The sequence below is a fragment of the Muntiacus reevesi genome, chromosome 1 (assembly GCF_963930625.1).
Source record: "Muntiacus reevesi chromosome 1, mMunRee1.1, whole genome shotgun sequence".
Lineage (NCBI taxonomy): Eukaryota > Metazoa > Chordata > Mammalia > Artiodactyla > Cervidae > Muntiacus > Muntiacus reevesi.
This window is the reverse complement of record NC_089249.1, coordinates 196295578-196320711: the sequence shown is the minus strand read 5'-3', so window position 1 is coordinate 196320711 and position 25134 is coordinate 196295578. Positions and strand designations below refer to the sequence as shown.

At 42.5% G+C, this 25134-nt stretch overlaps 1 protein-coding gene across 1 annotated transcript; it reads left to right on the top strand.

The window, feature by feature from the left end:
• The first annotated feature begins 4104 nt into the window (after positions 1–4104).
• On the top strand, positions 4105–20400 carry LOC136156856 (putative adhesion G protein-coupled receptor E4P). The gene is made up of 8 exons (XM_065919118.1): positions 4105–4263; positions 5895–6089; positions 8873–9108; positions 10854–10920; positions 15493–15584; positions 16836–17016; positions 18790–18885; positions 20272–20400. Exons 1-8 carry the CDS (start codon positions 4105–4107, stop codon positions 20320–20322), a joined length of 1077 nt encoding a protein of 358 aa, XP_065775190.1. The 3' UTR covers positions 20323–20400.
• The last annotated feature ends 4734 nt before the right edge of the window (positions 20401–25134 follow it).

Genomic DNA, 25134 nt, shown 5'->3' with positions numbered 1-25134 from the left:
CTTCATATTCTCTCCTCTCGAAACCACCACTTTGTTCTCTGTGTCCATGAATCTGTTTCTCTTTTGTCTTGTGTTTTAGATTCCACATAGAAGTGAAATCATGTGGGATTTGTCTTTCTCATTTCACTAACATAACATCATACCGTCCCGGTCCATCCAGGTTGCTGCAGATGGAAAGACTTCGTTCTTTTTATGGTTGTGTAATATTCCATTGTGTATATATACCACTCCTTTATCCATTCATCTATGGAGGATGCTTAGGTTGCTTCCATATCTTGACTATTGTAAACTGTGCTGCTAGGGACAGAGGGGACATCTCTACTAGAATCCAGACATAGCCTTAACATCCTGCAAGTGGAAAGATTTTGGAATCTCTCCCATCTATTTTTCAAGGGTGTATGGTCTAATAAATTAGGATTCAGAGCCCTGCATTCCATATCTGACTCCTAAGAAACTGGCCATATAAATCCTTAACTGGCAACACACTCCCCATCTCCTCCTCAGGTTGATCGGTTCTTTGCTTCCTTTCAGGTGCTGTGGTCTTTATCTCTTACAAGTCTTTCGGGTCCATCTTAGATGGCTCCTTTGTGTCTAAGGAAAACCTAACTCTTGATGAAAAGCTGGATCACTTTCAACTGAATTCCAAGGTGATAAGTGGTACCACAGGATGCAAGAAGAATTGTTCCCTGGCCAAGCCCGTGAACTTCACGTTTCACCATATACAGGTAGGCAAAGTATCCACTTGTTTGAGCACCTAGAAATTTCTACTGATCATACCTATAAACCCAGTACTGAAAAAGTATGGCTTTTACAGTCAGTTCTTTCTGCCCAGGCTGATTTATCAGGAATTGCTGATGGAGATTTGAAATTCAACCCAGTCCTTGGTTAAGAGTTACTCCAAATATTACATGATGGGAATTATTCCTTCAACAGACTAAAAAGTGATTAAAAAAAAAAAAAAAACTATAGCCTTATTTACTGTTGGGAAATGAACAGAAAAACGTGACTCTTTGCAATCCCATGGACCCGAGCCAGCCAGGCTCCTCCATCCATGGGATTTTCCAGGCAAGAATACTGAAGTGGGTTGGAATTTTCTCCTCCAGGGGATCCTCCCAACCCAGAGACCGAACCTGTGTCTCCTGCACTGGCAGGCGGATTCTTTAACACTGAGCCACCAGGGAAGCCCAAGATATTCACAGTAAGGTCTCTTAAAGCGAGATCATCAATTCACATCCTCTAAGTATGTACAGTTATATTTGTCAAGTATTCCTCAATAAAGCTGGAAAAATTAAAAGACTCAACTTAAAAAATTAAAAGTCAGATGAGAGCTTCCCTGCTGGCTCCGTGGCAAATAATTCACCTGCCAACGCAGGAGACGTGGGTTTGGTCCCTGGTCCGGGAAGAGCCCACGTGCCTCAAGGAAACTAAGCTTGTGCACCACCACTACTGAGTCTGCGCTCTAGAGCCCTCAGGCTGCAATGATGAGCCCATGTGTCGAAACTACTGAAGCCCACGTGCCCTAGAGCCCGTGCTCAGCAACAAGAGAAGCCAGCCATCACAGTGAGAAGCCCGTGCACCACAGCTAGAGAGTAGGCCCTGCTCTCTGAAACTAGAGATAACACTGCAAGTAATGAAGACCCAGCACAGCCAAAAATAAATAAATAAATAATTTTTTTTAAAGTCAGATGAAAGATTTTTTTTTAAATATTAGGATTTCATTTCTGACCCCAGAATAGAAACTTGAGCCTCTAATTAATTGAAGAAAAATTTGAAAAGACGTTCTCTGGTCTTCCAGTTCTAAATAAAAGATACTTTAGATAACAAAGCCTATAGTGAATATGGTATCAGGCACTTCAAAATTTGCTAAGAGGGTAGATCTCATAGTCAGTGATCTTACCACAAAAACAAACAAACAAAGCAGAAACAAAGGGACCCAGGAAACTTCAGGAAGTGTTGGGTTTGTTTTGTTACTGTAATGGTGGTGATGGTGTCACAGGTGTTTGCATATATCCAAATTCGTCACGTTTTATGTAGCGCGTCGTGTGATCAGTCGTATCTGACTCTTATGACCCCATGGACTGTAACCCACCAGGCTCCTCTGTCCATGGGATTCTCCAGACAAGCATACTGGATTGGGTTGCCATTTTCTACCCCAGGGGATCCTCCCAACCCAGGGCTTGAATTTATGTCTCTTGCATCTCCTGCATTAGCAGGCGGATTTTTTACCTTTGTTTATCAATTATACCTCAGTAAAGCCATAAAATGGAGAAGGCAATGGCAACCCACTCCAGTACTCTTGCCTGGGAAATCCCATGGACGGAGGAGCCTGGCAGGCTACAGTCCATGGGGTCGCGAAGAGACGGGTACGACTGAGCAACTTCACTTTCAGTTTTCATTTTCATGCACTGGAGAAGGAAATGGCAACCCACTCCAGTGTTCTTGCCTGGAGAGTCTCAGGGATGGGAGCCTGATGGGCTACCATCTATGGAGTCACACAGAGTCGGACACGACTGACGTGACTTAGCAGCAGGAGCAGCAAAGCCATAAAAAAGAAAAACTGAATCCCATGATTTTTAAAACACATTAAAAATTGTCCTCACAAGATAGTTAATATAATTCCCCATGCTATATATTAGGACCTTGTTGTTTATGCATTGTAAATGTATAGTTTGCATCTACAAATGCCAAACTCCCAGTCCATCCCTCTCCCTCCCCACCCCCTCCACTCCCGGCAACCACAAGTCTGTTCTCTATGTCTATGAGTCTGTTTCTGTGTAAGCAAAATTTAGCAATTATTGTAAATGGAAAGTAACATTTAAATTGTAGCAGTTCAGTCGCTCAGTCGTATCCAACTCTTGCGACCCCATGAACCAAAGCATGTTGGGCCTCCCTGTCCATCACCAACTCCCAGAGTTCACCCAAACCCATGCCCATTGAGTCGGTGATACCATCCAACCATCTCATCCTCTGTCGTCCCCTTCTCCTCCCGCCTTCAATCTTTCCCAGCATCAGGGTCTTTTCAAATGAGTCAGCTCTTCGCCTTAGGTGGCCAAAGTATTGGAGTTTCAGCTTCAACATCAGTCCTTCCAATGAACACCCAGGACTGATCCCCATTAGGATGGACTGGTTTGATCTCCTTGCAGTCCAAGGGACTCTCAAGAGTCTTCTCCAACACCACGCTTCAAAGACATCAGTTCTTAGGCACTCAGTTTTCTTTATGGTCCAACTCTCATATCCATACATGACCACTGGAAAAACCATAGCCTTGACTAGACAGACCTTTGGTGACAAAGTAATGTCTCTGCTTTTCAATACGCTGTCTAGGCTGGTCATAACTTTCTTCCCAAGAAAACAAAAACTTTAATATAACAAATTTTATTGGATTATAGTTGATTTAGAATGCCATGTTGGTTTCATGTATATGTTATAGTGGACTTCCCAGGTGACTCAGTGGTAAAGAATCTGCCTGCAAGTGCAGGAGATGGAGGAGGCTTGGGTTTGATCCCTGGGTTGGGAAGATTCCCTGGAGGAGGAAAAGTTAACTCACTCCAGTATTGTTGCCTGGAAAATTCCATGGACAGAGGATCCTGGTTAGACACAACTAAGTATGCACGCATTCATACAATATGATAATTCAGTATTTTTGCATATTATATTCCATTATAGGTTATTACAAAATAATGGGGATAGTTTCCTGTGGTATATAGTAAATTGTAGTTGCTTATCTCTTTTATAGGTAAGAGTTTGTATCTATTAATCCCATAGTCCTAATTTGTCTCTCCCCTCTTCCTTATCCACTTTGGTCATCTTTGTTTTCTATGTCTGTGAGTTTGTTTCTGTTTTGTATATTCCATTCATTTGTTTTATTTTTTAGTTTCCACACATAGGAAATAATATAAAAGTATTTTTCTTTATCTGCCTGACATTTTACTAAGCATAATATCCTTTAGGCCTATCTGTGTTGCAAATGGCATTATTTCATTTTTTATGGTTGAATAGTATTTCATTGTGTGTGAGCATGCCTATGTGTGTGTGTGCATGTATGTGTGGAAAACTACAGATTTTAAATGATAGTGTCTCATGAACTAGCAATTTTCTTTCCAGATGATAGGTGAAAACGAAAAGTCTCTTTGCGTCTACTGGGATGAGCCGGTCTGGTCTAATGAAGGGTGCCATGTGATCTTTTACAACGGAACTCAAACTGTGTGCAGTTGCAGCCATCTGTCCACCTTTGCTGTCCTCATGGCCTCGGTCGAGCTGAAGGTATGTATATAAACACACATGACACTGAAAATCAGCTCTGCTGTAGGATGGTGCTGGGGTGGAAGGCAGAGATCTTCAAAAAGAAGATGAAAAAATATTCACAGAATAACAGCTATGTATCTTCCTCTCTTCTTCCTTTTTTTCTTTTCATTTTTTTAAATTCAAGAATAATGCTTTACAATGTTATGTTAGTTTCTGCTGTACCCCAACATGAATACGTACACCAACATAAGTATATATATGTGTGTGTGTGTGTGTGTGTATAAATATACTACCTTCCCTTTTGAGTCTCCCTCTTACAGAACTCCCATCCCACCCTATTAAGTCATCAGAGAGTACTAAGCTGAGCTCCCGCTGTGATACAGCATCTTCCAGCTAGCTATTTATTTTACACATGGTAATGTTCTTGCTTCAGTGCTAGCTGAGAAGTCACAGTGTATATGTTCCAGTGCTGCTGTCTCAACTGGTCCCACCCTCTCCTTTCCCCTCTGTGAACACAAGTCCTTTCTCTACATCTGAGTCTCTATTCCTGCCCTGCAAATAGGTTCATCAGTTCTGTTTTTCAGGAAAATCCCCTGGAGAAGGAAATGGCAACCCACTCCAGTATTCTTGCCTGGAGAATCCCTTGGACAGAGGAGCCTGGCTGGCTATAGTCCACGGGGTCGCAAAGAGGCGGACACGACTGAGTGACTAACCCTTTCTATACATGCGATAATACAAATTTTTCTTTTTCCTGTTAAAAATATACAACACTTTTAGGAGGTATATAGTGGTATCTCATTGTGGTTTTAATGTGTACGGCCCTGATCACTAGTGGCATGGAGCCTCTTCCCATGTTTTCATGGGGTAGAACTTGTGAGTGAAACACCTGTTGTATCTGGGAAACCTAGTCATCCAAAACCACTGCACTTTAGGAATTTCTGGTGGATTTCTTCACATGCAGTCTTGTAGCAACCATATGTTCCTTCTGTGCTCTGTTAAAATCAATAATTCTGTCTTATCCCTCTTGGGAAGAACTTGAGTTAAAGTTGCCTCTTTGCTCTGCAAACTTGGCTTTCCAATGAGATCAAGAAAAGTTACAATTTTGTTGGCTATCATTTTCTTATTATTGGGATGAGAGTCATGTTTCATTGTGATTTTCTAAATCTTTTTTTAAAAATTAATTATTTACTTTCAGCTGCCTGGGTCTTCATTGCTGCACGTGGGCTTTCTCTATTTGTGGCGAGCCAGGGCCACTCTCTAGTTGTGGAGCCCAGGCTGCTCATTGTGATGGCTTCTCTTGTTGCAGAGGAGCCCAACAGTGGGCTCTAGGGCGTGTGGGCTCACTAGTTGCAGCACACAGGCTCGGTAGTTGAAGCAGGTGAGCTCAGGGGTTGTGGCACACGGGCTTAGCTGCCCCACAGCATGTGGAACCTTCCCGAGCCAGGGATGAAACCCACGCCCCCTGCATTGGTAGACCAATTCTTCACCGGTGGACTATGAGGGAACTTCGGTTTGGCCACTATTGATCTGTTCAGTTTCTCACGAGGAAATTAACACCATGCATGGAGGATTCTAAGACCTGGGTTATTGGGAACCACAGCATCCAAAACAAAAATGAGCTGGAGTCTCTTTTCTCCTGCCGCATCTAGGAGGACCCCGTGCTGACCATGATCACCCACGCGGGGCTGAGCCTGTCTCTGCTCTGCCTCCTCCTGGCAGCCCTCACCTTCCTCCTGTGTCGGCCCATCCAGAACACCAGCACCTCCCTCCACCTGCAGCTCTCCATCTGCCTCTTCCTGGCCCACCTCCTCTTCCTCACAGGCATCACACGGACAGAGCCTGAGGTAGGAGAATTAGCCAAAACCCTTTCTTACTTATTTTTTATTTTGGCCATGCTACATGACTTGGAGGATGTTAGCTCCCAAAAAAAGATTGAACCTAAGCCCACAACAGTGAAAGTGCCAATTCCTAAACTGGACTGCTAGGGAATTCCCTTCTTCTTTTTATAAAACAGCTTTTTCTTTCGTTTTTATTGGAGTATGGTTGCTTTACAAGGTAGTGCTAGTTCCTGCTCTTCAGCAAAATGAGTCAGTCACACACACACATATATCCCTCCCCTTCGGGCTTCCTGATCATCCAGGTCACCAGAGTGCATTAGGGAGAGTTTCCTGGGCTGTACGGTAGGCGCTCATTAGTTATCTATTTTATACATAGTGTCAACAGTATAATTCATACATATATGGTTTGTCCTTTTTAAATGTACATGTCAGTGGCTTTCAGTATATTCAGGGAACTGTGTGTTCCCTTGGGTAACTTATTACTCGTTACACATTCATACGCATAAATTACATCAGCCTTATCATCCCAACCCCTACCTCTGTCTCCTGGCAATCAGGTTTTTACTCTTTTCTTTTTTCAGGAATCTGAGATTTTTCAATTCCACGAATAAAGGATTATACAATCCTCTGTCTGACAATCTCCTGAGCATAGCTCAAGGTTCACCCATGCTGTTCCAGAAGGCAGGAATCCTCCTTTCTCATGGGTAGACAGTACATTAGATATGTTGTTGGAAAACTCCACAGACAGAGGAACTTGGCACCACCTATGCCTGTAACAGATATAGATATGTTGTTGTTTAGTCACGAAGCTGTGTCTGACACTTCTACAAGCCCATGGACCGTAGTCCACCAGGCTCCTCTGTCCATAGGATTTCCCTGGCAAGAATACTGGAGTGGGTTGCCATTTCCTCCTCCAGGGGATCTTCCTGACACAGGGATCAAACCCACATCTCCTGCATTGGCAGGTGGGCTGTTTACCTCTGAGCCACCAGGGAAGCCTTGATATAGAAACAGAGATAGAAACCCATCACCCTGATCAAGATATAGAACATGCACAAAACTCAGAGTTTTCTTCATGTCCCTTCCCCCAGTTAATTGTCAATTTAAAAACGTTTACAGATTGAGTGAATGATGCACAGTGGAGGTGGGTCCTGAGGATCACTGATTTATGATTCCAAGCTAGTAGGTTTGATATCGAACATGTGTTTCATGCAACAGCATCTCCAAGGAGTGAGGGGGAGAAACCAGGAAATGAGTGGAGTTTTGCAAAGATTGAGAGGTTGCTAGAAAGACTCAGGACATGATTTCTAAGAGAGGAGGGTTTTATTCATCATGAAAAGAGAGTCAATGGTCCAGGAGAATGCATGAGAGGTGTAGAAGAAACCCAATTCCCCTCAGACAATGGAGAGCAGTCATTGTTCTCTTGAAAAGTGTGGAAAGCAGTGTCCTCAAACAAAAGCCAGGTTATACTTTAATCAAAGACATGGGGTGGGGGCGATCATTTCCCTGGTGGTCCAGTGGTTAAACTCCACACTTCCAATGCAGGGAGCATGGGTTTGATCCCTGGTCAAGTAATTAAATTTCCACATGCTGCACTGTGCAACCTAAAGAGAGGGGAAAAATTGATTTTTTAAAGTTCCAGTGGTCGTAAAGACATGGAGGGAACATTCAGTGAATATGAAGAAGGGTGGGGGAGGGCTTGCTTACTACAGAAAAGGTCATTCAGAGCAGATTCTTTCATAGTGGAGGAAACCATGAGCTGTTGGCTCAAAAGAGAAAACTATGGGGCTTTATGGGGATAAAAATATTAGAGGACGATGGCTGATTCATGTCAATGTATGGCAAAAACCACTACAATATTGTAAGGTAATTAGTCTCCAACTAATAAAAATAATTGGAAAAAAATATTAGAGGAGTCACTCATTCACTCACTCATTCATGTACCCAGCATATATGCCACACAGACCAGAGTGACTTCAGTTCTGGGCAGTGACCAAGATGGAAGAGACGGTGATCACGGCAGGACAAGAAAGTCATAAGCTTTCTACAAGGATTAATTTCATCCTCAGAAGGGGCAGGGAGGTAGTTAAGGGTCCTTGGGTTGGAGACACTCCTGGCCAGCACCAGTTTCATCCGACTCAGAGAAGTCTAGCATCCATTAGCCAACAGGCAAAGGGCTATCTGATTTCTGCAGTCCTTAACACACTTTGAATATTTTCTTCTTCCATTTTAAGATGGACAAAGATCTCTTTGAACTTTAGTTAGCTAGTTAGCTATTTTTGGCTGTGCTGGGTCTTCACTGCTGCGAGCTTTCTCTAGTTGCAGCGAGTAGGGGCTACTCCTCCTTGCAGTACATGGACTTCTCACTGCAATGGCTTCTCTTGTTTCAGAGCATGGGCTTTAGGGCTCAGTCTTCAGTAGTTGTGGTGTTTGGGCTTAGTTGTCCCACGGCCTGTGGAATCTTGACAGACAAGAGGTCAAACCCATGTCCTCTGCATTGGCAGATGGATTTTAAGCCCTGGACCACCAGGGAAGTCCCCCATTCAGCTTTAAACATGATATATTTTCAGTTTTCCTTGGGTGGTCCAAGTGACATCTGGCCAAGGCATGGAAATAGATAAGGCGGACCATCCATCCGTTTGGAGACATGACTCTAAAGAGAAGAAGGACATGTGAAGAAGGCTCAGGAGCATCTCTCACCAAAGCCACCCAGAGACAACCCTGGTGAAGAGCAGATGGTGAGGTCATTGCCCCCAGAAACGCTCCAATGGCCCCCCTCTCCCCTCCAGGCGCTGTGCAAGGTCATCGCAGGTGTACTGCATTACCTCTACCTGGCCGCCTTCACCTGGATGTTCCTCGAAGGGCTGCACCTCTTCCTCACTGTCAGGAACCTCAAGGTGGCCAACTACACCAGCGCAGGCAGATTCAAGAAGAGGTTCATGTACCCTGTAGGCTACGGGGTCCCGGCGGTGATTGTGGCTGTGTCTGCCGCAATCAACCCCCAAGGATACGGCACCGCTAAGCAGTGAGTACGGGGTTGAAAATGTGCTGTCGGGGATGTGGGTACACACCTGTCTCCGTGGGAAACTGAGGGAGGAAGGAAGGGTTGAGTAGATCATGACTCAGGGTGAGAATAAAGATGCTGAACATTTATTTCTCCAGCCCCTGGAGAAATAAAAACAGCCCCCTGTTTCATATGTACCATTTCTCAACTCTATCAAAACATCCCTAGAGGAATGTGCTTCAATTGTTCCCATTTTGTATACTAAGCAAACTGAGGTTTAGAGAAAAAAGGTGAACGACTAGTGTAAAGTAACACAGACAGTAAACTGAGAGGAGCATGAATTTTTATTGTTTATATAAATGTCTATATTTATAAATGTCACATGTTTATAGACCTTTGCTACTTCTATTACTGAAAGTAATAACTGGTTTTAAAAATATAATATTGTAATAAGGAACCTCTGTAATACCACTAAGCCCAGTATGTGTTACTCACTCAGTCATATCCGAATCTGCAACCCCATGGACTCACTAGGCTCCTCTGTCCATGGAATTTTCCAGGCAAGAATACTGGAGTGGATTGCCATTTGGTACTCCAGGGGATCTTCCTGACCTAGAGTTTGAACCCATGTCTCCAGTGTCTCCTGCTTTGGCAGGTGGCTTCTTCACCAACTGCACCACTTGAGAAGCCCCTTAAATATATATAAATATACATATAAATATATAAAAATGGGATCATGATAAAGATACTGCATGTAATTTGTTTATTGCCTTAAAACTCTCTAGACCAGAATGTTGGAGTGGGTAGTCTTTCCCTTCTCTGGGGTATCTTCCCAACCCAGGGATCAAACCCAGGCCTCCTACATTGCAGGCAGAGTCTTTGCCAGCTGAACCACAAGGGAAGCCCAAGAACACTTGAGTGGATTGCCTATCCCTTCTCCAGGGGATCTTCCTGACTCAGGAATCAAACCAGGGTCTCCTGCTTTGCAGGCAGATTCTTTGCCAACTGAGCTATCAGGGAAGTCCAATATATATAATATACATGTAAATGTATATTTTTTATAAAAATAGGATCATGATAAAGGTACTACATGTAATTTGTTTATTCCCTTAATAATATGTAGTGGACATTTTCCACATTATTAGTACAGATATACATCATCATTCAATGTATTACATTGTATATTCTTACCATCTTTATAAAATTAATCTCTAAGTGATAGACATCTGAAATTCTTTACAAATTTTTGCTGTCATAACCAAATGCTTCCATAAACTTGAAGGAGCATGAATTCTAGACTCAATTACCTGGTTCCAAATTTCAAGGTTCCTCACTTAACTAGCCTGGTGACTCTGGGGACAGTTAAATTCTTTCCTAGGTTTTCTCACCTGTAAAATAAGGACAGTAATACTATCTACTTCCAAGTATTAGAATGGTACCTGACACATGTAAATGCTATATGCATACTCAGTCGCTTCAGTTGTATCCAACTCTTTGTGACCCTATGGACTGTAGCCCACCAGGCTCCTCTGTCCATGGGTTTCTCTAGATAAGATAACTAAAGAGCCATGCTCTCTTCCAGGGTCTCTTGCCCGCCCAGGGGTTGAACCCACGTCTCCTTCATCTCCTGCATTGCATGAGAATTCTTTACCAGTGAGCCACCGGGGAAGCCCAAAAAACCCTATGTAAATATTGTCTATTGCAGATCATTTATTGTATTCCATTACTTTTTTTAAATGCTGCTACTGTTGCTTTCTGTTTTTCAGTTGCTGGATCAACATAGAGAAAGGATTTATCTTGAGTTTCTTAGGACCCATATCAGCAGTCATCTTGGTAGGTTTGTAGTGTCTGTCTCAGGTGTCATGTATATATACAGAGTATGTGTGTGTGGTATGTAGTATTCAGCTTAATTTGAAGATCAAAAGAGGTACTATTTTTTATTGCAGTATGACTGATTTACAATGCTGTGTTAGTTTTGGAGGTACAGTAAAGAGATTCAGGCAAATATATAATGGAAAGTGAATTGAAAAAAAAATATATATATATATATACTTTTCAGATTCTTTTTTTTTTTTCTTCCATGGGACCAGATCACCTTTTTTTTTTATATTGTAGTGGGTTTTGTCATACATTGACATGAATCAGCCATGGAGTTACATGTATTCCCCATCCCGATCCCCTCTCCCACCTCCCTCTTCACCCGATTCCTCTGGGTCTTCCCAGTGCACCAGGCCCGAGCACTTGTCTCATGCATCCAACCTGGGCTGGTGATCTGTTTCACTATAGATAATATACATGTTTCGATGCTGTTCTCTCGAAACATCCCGCCCTCGCCTTCTCCCACAGAGTTCAAAAGTCTGTTCTGTACATCTGTGTCTCTTTTTCTGTTAGGGTTATCATTACCATCTTTCTAAATTCCATATATATGTGTTAGTATGCTGTAATGTTCTTTATCTTTCTGGCTTACTTCACTCTGTATAATGGGCTCCAGTTTCATCCCTCTCATTAGAACTGATTCAAATGAATTCTTTTTAACGGCTGAGTAATATTCCATGGTGTATATGTACCACAGCTTCCTTATCCATTCGTCTGCTGTTGGGCATCTAGGTTGCTTCCATTTCCTGGCTATTATAAACAGTGCTGCGATGAACATTTGGGTGCGCGTGTCTCTTTCAGATTTGGCTTCCGCGGTGTGTATGCCCAGAAGTGGTATTGCTGGGTCATATGGCAGTTCTATTTCCAGTTTTTTAAGAAATCTCCACACTGTTCTCTGTAGCAGCTGTACTAATTTGCATTCCCACCAACAGTGTAAAAGGGTTCCCTTTTCTCCACACCCTCTCCAGGATTTATTGCTTGTAGACTTATTCTTTTTCATTATAGGTTATTACAAGGTATTGAATATAGTTTCCTATGCTATACAGTAGGTTGTCATTGTTTACCTGTTTATATATAGTAATTTGCATATGTTAATTCCAACCTCCTAATTTATCCTTCTCCCCACTTCCCCTTTGGTAACCATGGTTTGTTTTCTGCTTGTTGGTCTATTTCTTTTTTGTATTTAAATTCATTTGTATATTGTTTTTAGATTTCACCTATAAGCAAGAACATATGATATTTGTCTTTCTCTGACTTAACTTCACTTAGTATGATAATCTCTAGTTGTAACCATGTTGCTGCAAACGGCATTATTTCATTCTTTTTATGACTGAATGATATTCCGTTGTATATATGTACCACATCTTCTTTAATTATTCCTCTGTTGATGAACAGTTAGGTTGCTTCCATGTCTTGGATAGTGTAAATAGAGCTGCAGTGAACATTAGGGAACATGTATCTTTTCAAAGTATGGCTTTCTCTGGATACATGCTCAGGAGTGGGATTGCTGAATCGTATAGTAGTTCTAGTTTTACTTTTTTAAAGAATCTCCATACTGATCTCCATCCTGGTTTTACCAATTTACTTTCCTACCAACATTGTAGGAGGGCAAAATAGGTACGATTTTAACATTCATATGTTTCCGTTTAATATAAGATGTTTGAGCATATGTCTTTATTTAAAATTTTTTGAGCATATTTTTGCCATCCAGAAGTCTACAAACAATAAATGCTGGAGAGGGTGTGGAAAAAGTGGAACCCTCTTACACTGTTTTTGGGAATGCAAACTAGCACAGCCACTGTGGAAAACAGTGTGAAGATTCCTCAAAAAACTGGAAATAGACCTGCCATACAACCCAGCAATCCCACTGCTGGGCATACACACCAAGGAGACCAGAGTCAAAAGAGACACATATACTCCAATGTTCATTGCAGCACTGTTTACAATAGCTCAGACATGGAAGCAACCTGTATATCCATTGGTAGACAAATGGATAAGGAAGTTGTGGTACATATACACAATGGAATATTACTCAGCTATAGAAAAGAATGCATTTGAGTCAGTTCTAACAAGTGGATGAAACTGGAGCCTATTGTACAGAGTGAAGTAAGTCAGAAAGAAAAGCACCAATACAGTATATTAACACATATATATGGAATTTAGAAAGACTAACAACAATCCTATATGCAAGGCAGCAAAAGAGACACAGTTGTAAAGAACAGACATTTGGACTTTGTGGGAGAAGGCGAGAGGGGGATGATTTGAGAGAATAGCATTGAAACATGTATATTACCATATGTAAATAGATGACCAGTCCAAGTGTGATGCAAGAAGCAAGGCACTCAAATCCGATGCTCTGGAACAGCCCAGAAGGGATGGTGTGGGGAGGAAGGTGGGACGGGGCTTCAGGATGGGGGGACACATGTGCATCCATAGCTAATTCATGTTGATGTATGGCAAAAAGCACCACAATATTATACAGTAATTATCCTCCAGTTAAAATAAATTAATTTTCATTTTTTAATGACAAAAGTAAAAATTTTTTTAAAGGAAAAAAAATTTAAGCACATTTAAATGCTGAGGAATAGAGAAGAAATCATCCTTGTATCTCTAATATCTAGCATATCATACATAATATATATTTGCTGAATAAACAAATGAGTGGATGTATAAAAATATAATTGTGAATATGATAGGATTATGTAATTTGAAAGTTATTTCACCAAGTGTTCTTAAATCTTCTTCAGTTCTTATGTTTGTTCAACTCAGGATATAGTCTGATTAGTCAGTTTAGGCTAAAGTATGCTACAGTGACAAAGAAGTCCCAACATCTCAATGGCTTGACAGAGCAAATACGTTTTTGTGTGCTGTTTTTGCAGAGCCCAGAGTGGATCAAGAGGCTCCTCACCATGTGGGATTCAGCCTTACTTTCTTTATGACTGTGCTGGCTCTTCGTTGCTTTGTGCAGGCTCTCTCTAGTTGGCTGAGCGGGGGCTCCTCTTTCTTGGGTGCTCAGGTTTCTCACTGAGGTGGCTTCTCTTGTGGAGCACAGACTGTAGGCGTGTGGGCTTCAGAAGTCACAACACGTGGACTCAATAGTTCTGGCACATGAACTTCATTGCTCCAAGGCATGTGGGATCTTCCCAGACCACGGATTGAACTCATATCCCCTGCATTGGCAGGCAGATTGTTAGCCCCTCTGGCACCAGGAAAGTCCTCAGCTTTTCTATTATTTTGACACATGACCTCATTGGTTGTTGCTGGAGGGGAAGAGTTGAAAACTGTAGGATTCAGGCATATGTCACTGTGACCAGCATCTCATCCACTAGAATTCAGCCACATGCCCCAGACTATCTGAAGTGAGCCTGGAAAATATCTGCCCATGGCCCGTGTGTGCAAGGAAAGGCATTGATGGAGACAGCACACTGCACTGTTTGTGCCGCCTGACCACCCGTGCACGTTCTTTTGTGGGCTTTCAGGAGCTCCTTGGTGGTACTGTACAAGTGTCTCCAGTCTGCTCCAAAGGAACTTCAACATATTCTTTTTTTTAACTATCTGGCTGTGCTATGAGGCATGTGGGATCCTAGTTCCTGACCAGGGATGGAACCTGCATCCCCTGCATTGGAAGCATGGAGTCTTAACCACTGGACCACCAGGGAAGTCCCCAAGTTTCAACATATTCTAACCATAAAATCTCATACCTTTTCCCATGATCTTCAGTGCTTTCTATTTTGACTCTCTATGTTTTTTCTTAGGGTATAGTTGCCTTGCAATGTTGCACAGCAAAGTGCATTAGCTATATCATGTAGCATGTTAGTCACTCAGTCATGTCCAACTCTTTGCAACTCCATGGACCATAGCCCACTAGGCTCTTACGTCCATGGAATTCTCCAGGTAAGATAACTGGAGTGGGTTGCCATTCCCTTCTCCAAGGGATCTTCCTGACTCAGGGATCGAACCCTGGTTTCCCACATTGCAGGCAGATTCTTTACTATCTGAGCCACCACACGTATCCCCTCTCTCATGGGCCTCCTTCCCACCCACCCCCGTCTCACCCTCTAGGTCACTATAGAACACCCAGCTAGGCCCCCTGCGCTCTTCGGCGGGTTCCCACGAGCTATCTGCAGCTCTCTACACATGGTGTCTTTACACATGGCAGTATACATACGTCAGAGAAAACCATAAAAAGACGAAACAGCAGACCTCAGAATGGGAGAAAATAATGGCAAACAAAGCAACCTACAAGGAATGAATCTCCAAAATATACAAACAGCTCATGAAACTCAATATGAGAAGAAACACACCCAACCAAAATATGGGCAGAAGACCTATGTAGACGTTTCTCCAAAGAAGACACACAGATGGCCAAGAGACACATGAAAAGATGCTCAATGTCATAAGCTATCAGAGAAATGCAGATCAGACTACAATGAGTAGTTCACCTCACACGGGTCAGAATGGCCATGATAAAAAAAACTGACTCTGTATATCAGTCCACAGTTAGTTTCTTTTTTTTTTTTTTTCTTTCAGATAAACTTAATCTTTTACTCGATAACCCTGTGGATTTTGAGAGACCGACTTTCTTCTCTCAATAAAGATGTGTCCAAGATACAAAACACAAGGTAAAATGGGTTTAGACAGTTTAGTGGGCTTAGCATGAGTTGTAGTTCTAAAGGATTGCTTTCTCAAGCATGCATGCATGCTCAGTTACTAAGCGGTGCTCAGCGCTTTGCGACCTCATGGACAGTAGCCCACCAGGCTCCTCTATCCAGGGGATTTCCCAGACAAAAATACTGGAGTGGGTTGCTATTTCCTCCTCCAGGGCATCTTTCTGACACAACAATTAAACCCATGTCACCTGCATTGGCAGGCAAATGGTTTACCTACTGAGGCGCCTGAGAAGCCCCTGAACAGTCATCTGTAGAGAGCTGCCTACCGTGTTAGGAGACACTGTCAAATGAGAATCACCCTTAAAATCATATATATTGAAACCTTGAAATTAATGAGAAGATTCATAGAACCAGAAAGTAGAATTGATGTTGCCAAGGGGTGAGGGTAGGAAGGAATGGGTATTTATTGCTTTTTGGATACAAAATTTCTGTTCTTCAGGGTGAAAAAAAGCTCAGTAGAAAGATAGTGTTGTACTAGTGGCACAACAACCTGAATGTATTTAATGCCTATGAACTGTGTGTTTCAATTTTGCGTTATGTGTATTTTGCTGCATTAAAATAAGTAATGGTAAAATACCATTCCTGGAGAAGGAAATGTCAACCCACACTAATATTCTTGTCTGGGAAATCCCATGGACACAGGAACCTGGCAGGCTATAGTCCATTGGGTCACAAGATTTGGACATGACTTAGCGACTAAACAGCCACCACCGCCACAAAATATCATTCCAGTTATAAACATTCATATTAGAGGAAAACATCCATGGAATAAACTCATGTTCATCTATTAGAGTTTTACAGTGAAAATGATAGCCATTACTTCCAAATATTGCACTCACCACCACAGTTTCTCCAAAGCCATCTTGGCTTGAAAAAATTTCACCAGTAACTGGAGAGAATGGGCTTCCCGGGTCACTCAGTGGTAAAGAATCTGCCTGCCAATACAGGTGATCTAGGCTCAATCCCTGGGTTGGGAAGATCCCCTGGAGAAGGAAATGGCAACCCATTCCAGTATTCTTGCCTGGAAAATCCCATGGACAGAGGAGACTGGAGGCTATAGTCCATGGGCTTGCAAAGAGTCAGATATGACTTAGTAACTAAATAACAACGACTGGAGAGGAAGGCAGATGGGGTCTGAAGACAGGACAACATACTACTCAAGAGAGAAGGTGGTGAGTTGGTGACTCTTCTTGGTGTTAACAGGATGCTGACGTTTAAAGCCATTGCTCAGCTCTTCCTCTTGGGCTGTTCCTGGTGCCTTGGCTTCTTTCTCACTGAACTGATAAAGGAACCCATCAGATCCATTATCGCCTATGCCTTCACCATCACCAATGTCCTGCAGGGAGTCTACATCTTCCTGGTCCACTGCCTCCTCAACCAGCAGGTAATAGGACCCATCCTGTCTTCTTCCCAGCTCCCAACTGGTGCCCTCTCATGCATTTACCTGGCTAGCCCTTCTCTCCCACATGATGCCCTCCTGCCTGATGGTGTGTTCCCATTTTCCCCAAGCCTACCATTCTCCACTGAGTCCAGGAGTTCAAGTCCCTGTTTGTAGATGCATTTTTTATGTATCTGTAGGATGAGGTGAGTTCCACATCCTACCACTCTGCCATCTTGATTCCCCTTTGGAGTTCAAGTCGCTGTTTTCCAATTTTCCAGTTTCCCAACTCATGAATCTGTAATGAGTATTGGATGGTAGCTTCCCCATTCTTCTCACATCATGAATATGGGGTCTGACAGCAGCAAAACTAAAGTTTGGGGGACAATGGTTTCCATTTCTTACTATTCCTATGGTATGTTAATGATTATTACTTGCTTGGCTCTGGGGGATCCAGGGGCTGCTTTCTGAACAGTGAAGAAATCAGAAATGGGAAACAACACAATTAGACATGAATAACCAACTGGTTTGCACCATGGGGAAAATTGTTAGGGGGATATTAAACTACCTAGTAGGGCTTCTTTAGACTTGACGGTGTGGAGCTTAAGGTGGGTAGGACACAACCAGCCAAAGAAGGAAAGTAAAGCTGACATGGAAACCCTTGCCAGTTCCAGAACCCAAAGACATGTAGCGAGGGCAGTGCTCTGAATGTAGGAGAATGTGATGGTAGTGATGATCCAGGTGCCAGCATTGGCTGGACCACATAAACTTTTTAAGCAGTGATTTTGCACTACATTCTGACTTGATAAATAGATAGATATTGCTAGGTTTCACTCCAGTGGGCTTGTATGGATCTCAGAGAGATATGTAGTCAGGTATAAATGTAAGAGTTGAACCATAAATAAAACTGAGTGCTGAAGAATTGATGCTTCAAACTGTGGTGCTGGAGAAGATGCTTGAGAGTCCCTTGGACAGCAAGGAGATTAAACCAGTCAATTCTAAAGGAAATCAACCCTGAATATACATTTGGAAGGACTGATGCTGAAGCTGAAGCTCCAATACTTTGGCACCTGATGCAAAGAGCCAACTCATTGGAAGACCATGATACTGGGAAAGATTGAGGGCAGGGGGGAAAAGGGGCAACAGAGGATGTGATAGTTGGATGGCTCAATTGACTCAATGGATGTAAGTTTGAGCAAATCCCAGGAGATACTGAAGGACAGGGAAACCTGGTGTGCTGCAGTACATGGGGTCTCAAAGAGTGCGATAAGACTTAACAACTGAACATCAACAACAACACTGAGAGGAGGAAGTAATTCTCAGTGGTTACAGAAAATGGCTCATGCTTTTACCGATTATATAAATGCTGAGTTATCATTAGCATAAAGATGCATAGGCTAATACACATATATTATCTCTGTAATCACTCATAGGGGCCTGCCTGGTGGCTCAGATGGTAAAGAATCTGCCAGCAGTGCAGGAGACCTGGGTTTGATCCCTGTGCTGGGAAGACCCCCCTAGAGAAGAGCATGGCAATCCACTCCAATATTCTTGCCTGAAGAATTCCATGGACAGAGGAACCTGGTGGGCTACAGTACATAGGGTCACAAAGAGTTGGACATGACTGAGTGACTAACATACAATCACTCATAGATCAATCTATCTGATATAGCCCCTATGGACCATCTGCAAATAAAAATGGGTACTATTTTCGGTAGCATCCGTGCATATAGCCAGAAAGAATTAAAATGCAAGACTTTTGTTTACCATCTTTTTCAGGTGAGAGATGAGTACGTAAAGTGGGTTAGGAGGATGAATAAAAAGACAGAGTCTGACAGCTACATCCTTTCCAGCTCCACCAGCCAAACCCACATGGTAAGATGATTACCTCTCCTAGTCCATGCTGTTTCCTAATTTGAATTATTCTCTTCAAACCAGCCGGCAGTTGGATCTGCCCCTCCACCAGTAGTGAGAATGGACCACGTGTTGATTCTTGGTACAGGAACTTGTTAGCATCTCTGCCTCAGCTTACTGTGCAATATCTGACACTGAGCATCTCTAGGGTAGGGTCATAGCATACTTACCCACATATAATCTGCACAGTGAAAGATTTTGTTTTTCTGGGATTATTGGTTTATGAGTGCAAGGACTTTCCTGGTGGCTCAGTGGTAAAGAACTGCCTGCCAGTGCAGGAGATGCAGGTTAGATCCCTGGCTCAGGATGATCCCCTGGAGAAGGAAATGGCAAACCACTCCAGCATCCTCACCTGGGAAATCCCATGGACACAGGAGCCTGGAAGGCTGTATAGTCCATGGGTCCCAAAAGAGCTGGACACGATTTAGCAACTAAATAAGAACAGTAATCTGAGTCCAAACCTTGGAGTTACAAAAACGTGAATGAAATTCTTTCTTATTTATGTTATATCGTAACTAAGATATACTTGTTCATGAGTTTCACAAGTTGCCAAACAGCTGTTTCACTGCTGGTATGCTCTGAGCCGTAACCAGGCCTATACTTTGTAAACCTTCAAAGAGGCCGCAGAACTTGGGACTTGGCAAACATCTTTATCCAGGATTTTTTTCCTGTGGAAAATGTCTTTACATTTTGTAGAACACTGGTGTTTTTAAAAAAAAAAGAAAAAAAGACATAATTTTTTTTCCATTTATCTTTATTAGTTGGAGGCTAATTACTTTACAATATTGTAGTGGTTTTTGTCATACATTGACATGAATCAGCCATGGATTTACATATATTCCCCACCCTGATCACCCCTCCCACCTCCTTCTCCACTCGATCATAATTTAAGGACTGTTGGCATAGGCAAAATAGTACTTGAAGAAGGTGATAGACATTACAAAACGCTTTTCTTCTTTTACTTGATAATGATGAAGGAAAATGAATGAAGGGATAAATAAGATGAGTTTAGGTGAGATGTAACAGTATGAGACCTTGATTTTAGACCTACTTCTGAAATTAATTTGGATGTGAATTTGAGGTCAGTCTCCTCATGGGTGAGTTAAGGGGGGCAGACTTCATCATCTTATGCTTACCTTCATATCTTCAACTTTCTGAGATATAAAAAACAAAGTTAAGTACATTAAGCCTGGAAGAAAAACACTCAGACTTTCTCTGGGATCCATGCTTCAACATGAATCTCATGTTTTTGTCAGGAAATTGCCATCAAATGATTTCAAAAATTACTTTCAGGAATATTTCAACATTAATTATATTTCTGTCTCTCCCACAAATTCACACATGGAGATGGAGAAACCATCCAACTTATTGGGAAAAAGAAACAATACTTCAGTCTGAATATGACAAGCTCTTCCATGCCATCCTTCCAATCACACTGGAGAAAGAATTAGCCATATGACTCAATCGTCCATGAGAGCTGATTTATCCTACAGGAGAATTGTTGGCAGAATGTATGCTTAGGTTGAATAATATTTTGTGTAGCGTTACAGTGTTATTTGCAAATAATTAAGAATAATGTTGTCAATTATTTTACACAGAGACGTGTAGATCTTAAATTTGGTGAGTTTCCAAATGTATATGCACGTATTTGTTGTTGTTGTTTAGTAGCTAAGTTGTGTCCAACTCTTTGCAACCCCATGGACTGTAGCCCACCAGGCTCCTCCATCCATGCAATTTCCCAGGCAAGAATAATAGAGTGGATTGCCATTTCCTTCCCCAGGGAATCTTCCCAACCCAGTTTTGAACCCACGTCTCCTGGTTGTATATCTATCAACTGTATCAATCAAACCATGATATGGACTATCTGCATTATTCCTGAAAGTTCCCACATAATCCTTTCAATCGTTCATCCCCAGTCTTCCACCCCAGAAATAATTATTCTGATTTCTATAGCAACAGATTAATTCTGTCGGTTCTTAAAGTCCATATACATGGAATCATACGCCATGTACTCCTGGTGCCTACCATGTTTCTCTCATCATGATGATTTTAGAATTCATTCGTTTCATGCATATGTTGCTAGTCTGTGCCTTTTTATTGCTAAGTACCATTTCACACTATTGTACGTCACAATTTGCTAATCCATGTTTCTATTGATGTCTATTTGAGTTATTTCCATTTTTCTACCATGAATAAAGATGCTATGATCATTCTAGTATAATATTTGTGTTTGTGTGTGTGTGTGTGTGGCCACGTGTCTCATTTTTCTGGTGTAAATACCTTGGGTGTAATTGCTAGGTCATATGCTAATGATCCATTTTAAAAGAAGTTGACAAAACTCCAAGATGTTTGCAATAGTTTACAATAACCCAGTATTATTAAAGAGCTTCACTTCCTCCACTTCCTGAACACCACTTGATATTATCAGTACTTTGACTTTTAGCCATTTGCATGGGTAAAATAGGTATCTCATTGTGGTTTTTAAAATGTTGAGCACCTTTTCTTGTGGTTTTTTTTTTTTTTATTTGCATGTCACCTCTCATTAAACATTCAAGGATTGTTTGCAGAAATTGAGCATGTATGATGTATATGAGCCTTTGTCAGGTACATGCATTCAGGTCATTTTCATTTTCTTAACTGCAGTACAGTTGATTTTGTCATTGTTATAGTCGCTCAGTGCTTTCTGACTCTTTGTGACCCCATGAACTGTAGTCTGCCAGGCTCCTCTGTCCATGGGATTTTCCAGGCAAGAATACTGGAGTAGGTTGCCATTTCCTTCTCCAGGGGATCTTCCCAACCCAGGGATTGAACCCAGGTCTCCTGTATTGGCAGGCAGATTCTTTACCACTGAGCCACCAGGGGATCCCCACTGTATAGCAAAGTGAGTATTTTTCCTAGACTGTGGATGGTGTCATCCTTTAGGTAGTGTCTCTGTTTTTAACTCTCTCTGCAACATGGATTTGGTCCTAACAAGACAGCAGAGCTATTGTCTTTGCAAACGTTATAATGCCGTATCTCCTTGCTGTCCAAGGGACTCTCATGCATCTTCTCCAGCACCACAGTTCAAAAGCATCAGATACTGTTAGGATGATGATTTCATGGAGTCTAGGAAAAGTCCCAGCTCACATCTGGCTCTGGGTCTAACTCCTCTGAATCTAGCTCATCCTCCCATCAAGGCAGCAGCTGCCAGTGTACCAGGGGAAAGATCCACTCCAAGCTCACTTTAGAACCATTCCCAACTAAAGCAAATGGGCTCACATAGGCAGTATATAGACACTCCCAACAAGGACTTGCCTTCAGGACTGGGAAAGGTTACTGTTTCAACCAACTTCATAGGGGCAAATGGAGAAAGTGAAACACAGTGAAAAGGCTGAGGAGTATATTTCAAATGAAAGAACAAGATGAAACCTCTGGGGCTATCTTATGACCCTGCAATCACACTCCTGGACATGATCAGAAAGGATCCTTGAACCCCAGGGTTCATCGCAGGTCTGTTTATAATAGCCAAGACATGATGTTGTTGTTCAGTTGCTTAGTCATGTCCAGCTCTTTGCTACCCCATGAACTGCAGACATGGAAGCCAAGACATGGAAGCAACCTAAATGTCCATCAACAGAGGGGTAGGTAGAGAAGATGTGGAACATATATATATATAATGGAATATTACCCACCCATTAAAAAGAATGAAATAATGCATTTGCACCAACCTGGATGGGTCTAGAGATTGTCATACTGAGTGAAGTAAGTCAGACAGAGATGGAGAAATATCATATGATATCCCTTATTTCTGGAATTGAGAGGGTAACAGGTAGGAAGGCCAGAGGTCCCCAAGTGGCAGGAGGAAAATAAACTGCAAGAGGCAGACGTTTTTTCCCCTTCTCTATTGACAAAACCAGTTCTGCTTAAGACTAACCTTTTTTTCTTTTCTCAAACCTTGGGCTTATAATGGCTCAACAAACCAAAACTCAAGTCAATTGTTTTATGGCCGGGGATGACATTGTGCCGTCCTATTTCAAAAATGCATATTGTGGGAGAAGAGCCTGGTGAAACTCCCTCAGCGTGGAGGTGTTTCTTTTATCTGATTAGAAGCTCGCTAATAGACATAAAATGCCTTGCTTAAAACTAGCAAGGTGACACTCTTTCTGTCTCCTTCTGGTGTCTATGTCAGAAACTTTCTCTATCTATATTATACTTCAATAAAACTTTGCTACACAAAAAGCTCCAAGTCATCAAGCCTTGTCTCTGATCCCGGATTGAAATTCTCTCTTCTGGAGGTCACAAACCCTGGTATAATACACGTCTTGGAGCAGCAGCCATTCATCTTGGGGGCTCATCTGGGATCTTCAAGACAAGGTAAGGATGCTTGGAGTTCTAGTTTTTTGTTCTCCTAGTAAACACACTTTCTGCAGTACTTTACTAACTCTATGGTGTGCCTGTGTGTGTGAAAGCAGCATGAATGAGATGTGGAGTTGGCCATGAAGCAATCATTGAGCCCTGTTCTGCGGTTTTGTGGTGCCTCATAATGACCAAAGGCAGCTCCAAGGGAAGCCTTGCTGGAGGTTTATACTGACCTGCCAGTGCCAAGAGGCACCCGAAGTTCCTGCAAGGGGAGAGGTCAGAAATGGGTGAAGCGTGTGGACCAAGCTTTCTTTCTTCAGCCACCTTTTCTGGTCTCTTTGACCATTTCACTCCTGCCTGAGGAATTAGAAATACTAACCAAACATGTCAGAATATGGACTTTCAAAGGACTTGGAATCCATGCTGTTGGTTATTTTTTCATGCACTACAGACAAGAACATGTTCAGTAGCTAGGTGGAGCTCTAGCTCCCAGAAGGTCTCTCAGGCTAGAAGTCACTCTCTTAGCTGCCTGACTCAGGAACTAGTGACCTCAAAGTGAGTCTTTATCAGGGCTGTGCCTCCGATCTACGTGGACAGGAGTCCTACTGGTGACCATGAGATTTTTGAGGACACAGATCAGGAATCCCAGGATCTGGTGAGATTGGAAAAAGCAATGAGCTTTTTCCTTTGGTAACACTAGCTGTTAGTGGATCAGAGGAGGCTCTCTGGTGACTTTGGAAGGATTGGCCCTAAGAACTCAAGGGAAAAAAATCACTTTTTCCTCACTGGATAGCCCTTCACCACCTCCTTTGCTATCACCTATACTGGCGTGGTGGCACTCAGAAGGGACATCTTGAGTTTTGTGTTTGTCCTTTATGATCTACCAGTTCTCCTATGGTTAGGAATATACTCAGGACTATGCACAAGCATGCAGGAGATGGATGTTTCCCCTGGCAGCCTTAGCTTGGGAGGCATTCCAAAAGGCTACTCTCCTGAACCGTGAGTGGCATCAGAGGAGGAGCAGAAATCAGGTAGATGTTTTAATGGTAAGGAACTGGATATCAATCTGGGATGCCACTAGGTCTACCTCTGGTGCATCTCCATCCCGCCTTGGTGGTAGAATGGGGAGGGATGGTAGTGGGACAGCTGGATCAGTAAGAGACAGGTTAACTCCAGCCAGGGAAGGAAGTTTAGGTGGAAGGCCTGTCTCCACCCCCACCTAGAGCAGGGAGGGACACCTCTGGTAGAAAAGGCCGCTGGACACTGCTTTTTCTCTCTTACAGATGGGAGCTAACAGTTCCAGCCTCACTCCTTTGAACTGCATCCTGAAAAACTGGGATAGATTCGACACCCAGGGCTTAAAAAAGAGTCACCTGATCTTCCTATGTGAAACTGCATGGCTATGGTATCCATTGGAGGAAGGGGAACAGTGGCCAGTTGGAGCATCTTTAATTATAATATTGTCTTACAATTAGACCAGTTCTGTAGAATACAAGGGAAATGGGTAGAAGTAGCATATGCGTTGCCTTTTTTTCTCTCTGCGAGACATGCCAGACTTATGTCCTAAGGGTATAGGTTTGGGTGTGAAAACTTCAGCTCCCTCCTGTCCTCCTACTTGGCCCCCATATTGGGGGCTTCCAACTGAGCAAGCTGAAAGTCAGGACATGCCTCAGGGGAGGGTTGCCTACTGAATTTCAAACTGCCCAGTCTCAGTGGCAGTTCAAACTGCTGTCTCAGTATGACCTCAGACTACTCTGCTTTCAACTGAAACTCAAACAGTTGAAGTAAAAGAAGCTCAGACAGCTCAAACTAAGCGTGACATACAGGATGAGATGGAGGACAGGAGACAAAAAGATAAGGAAAAACAGGTTT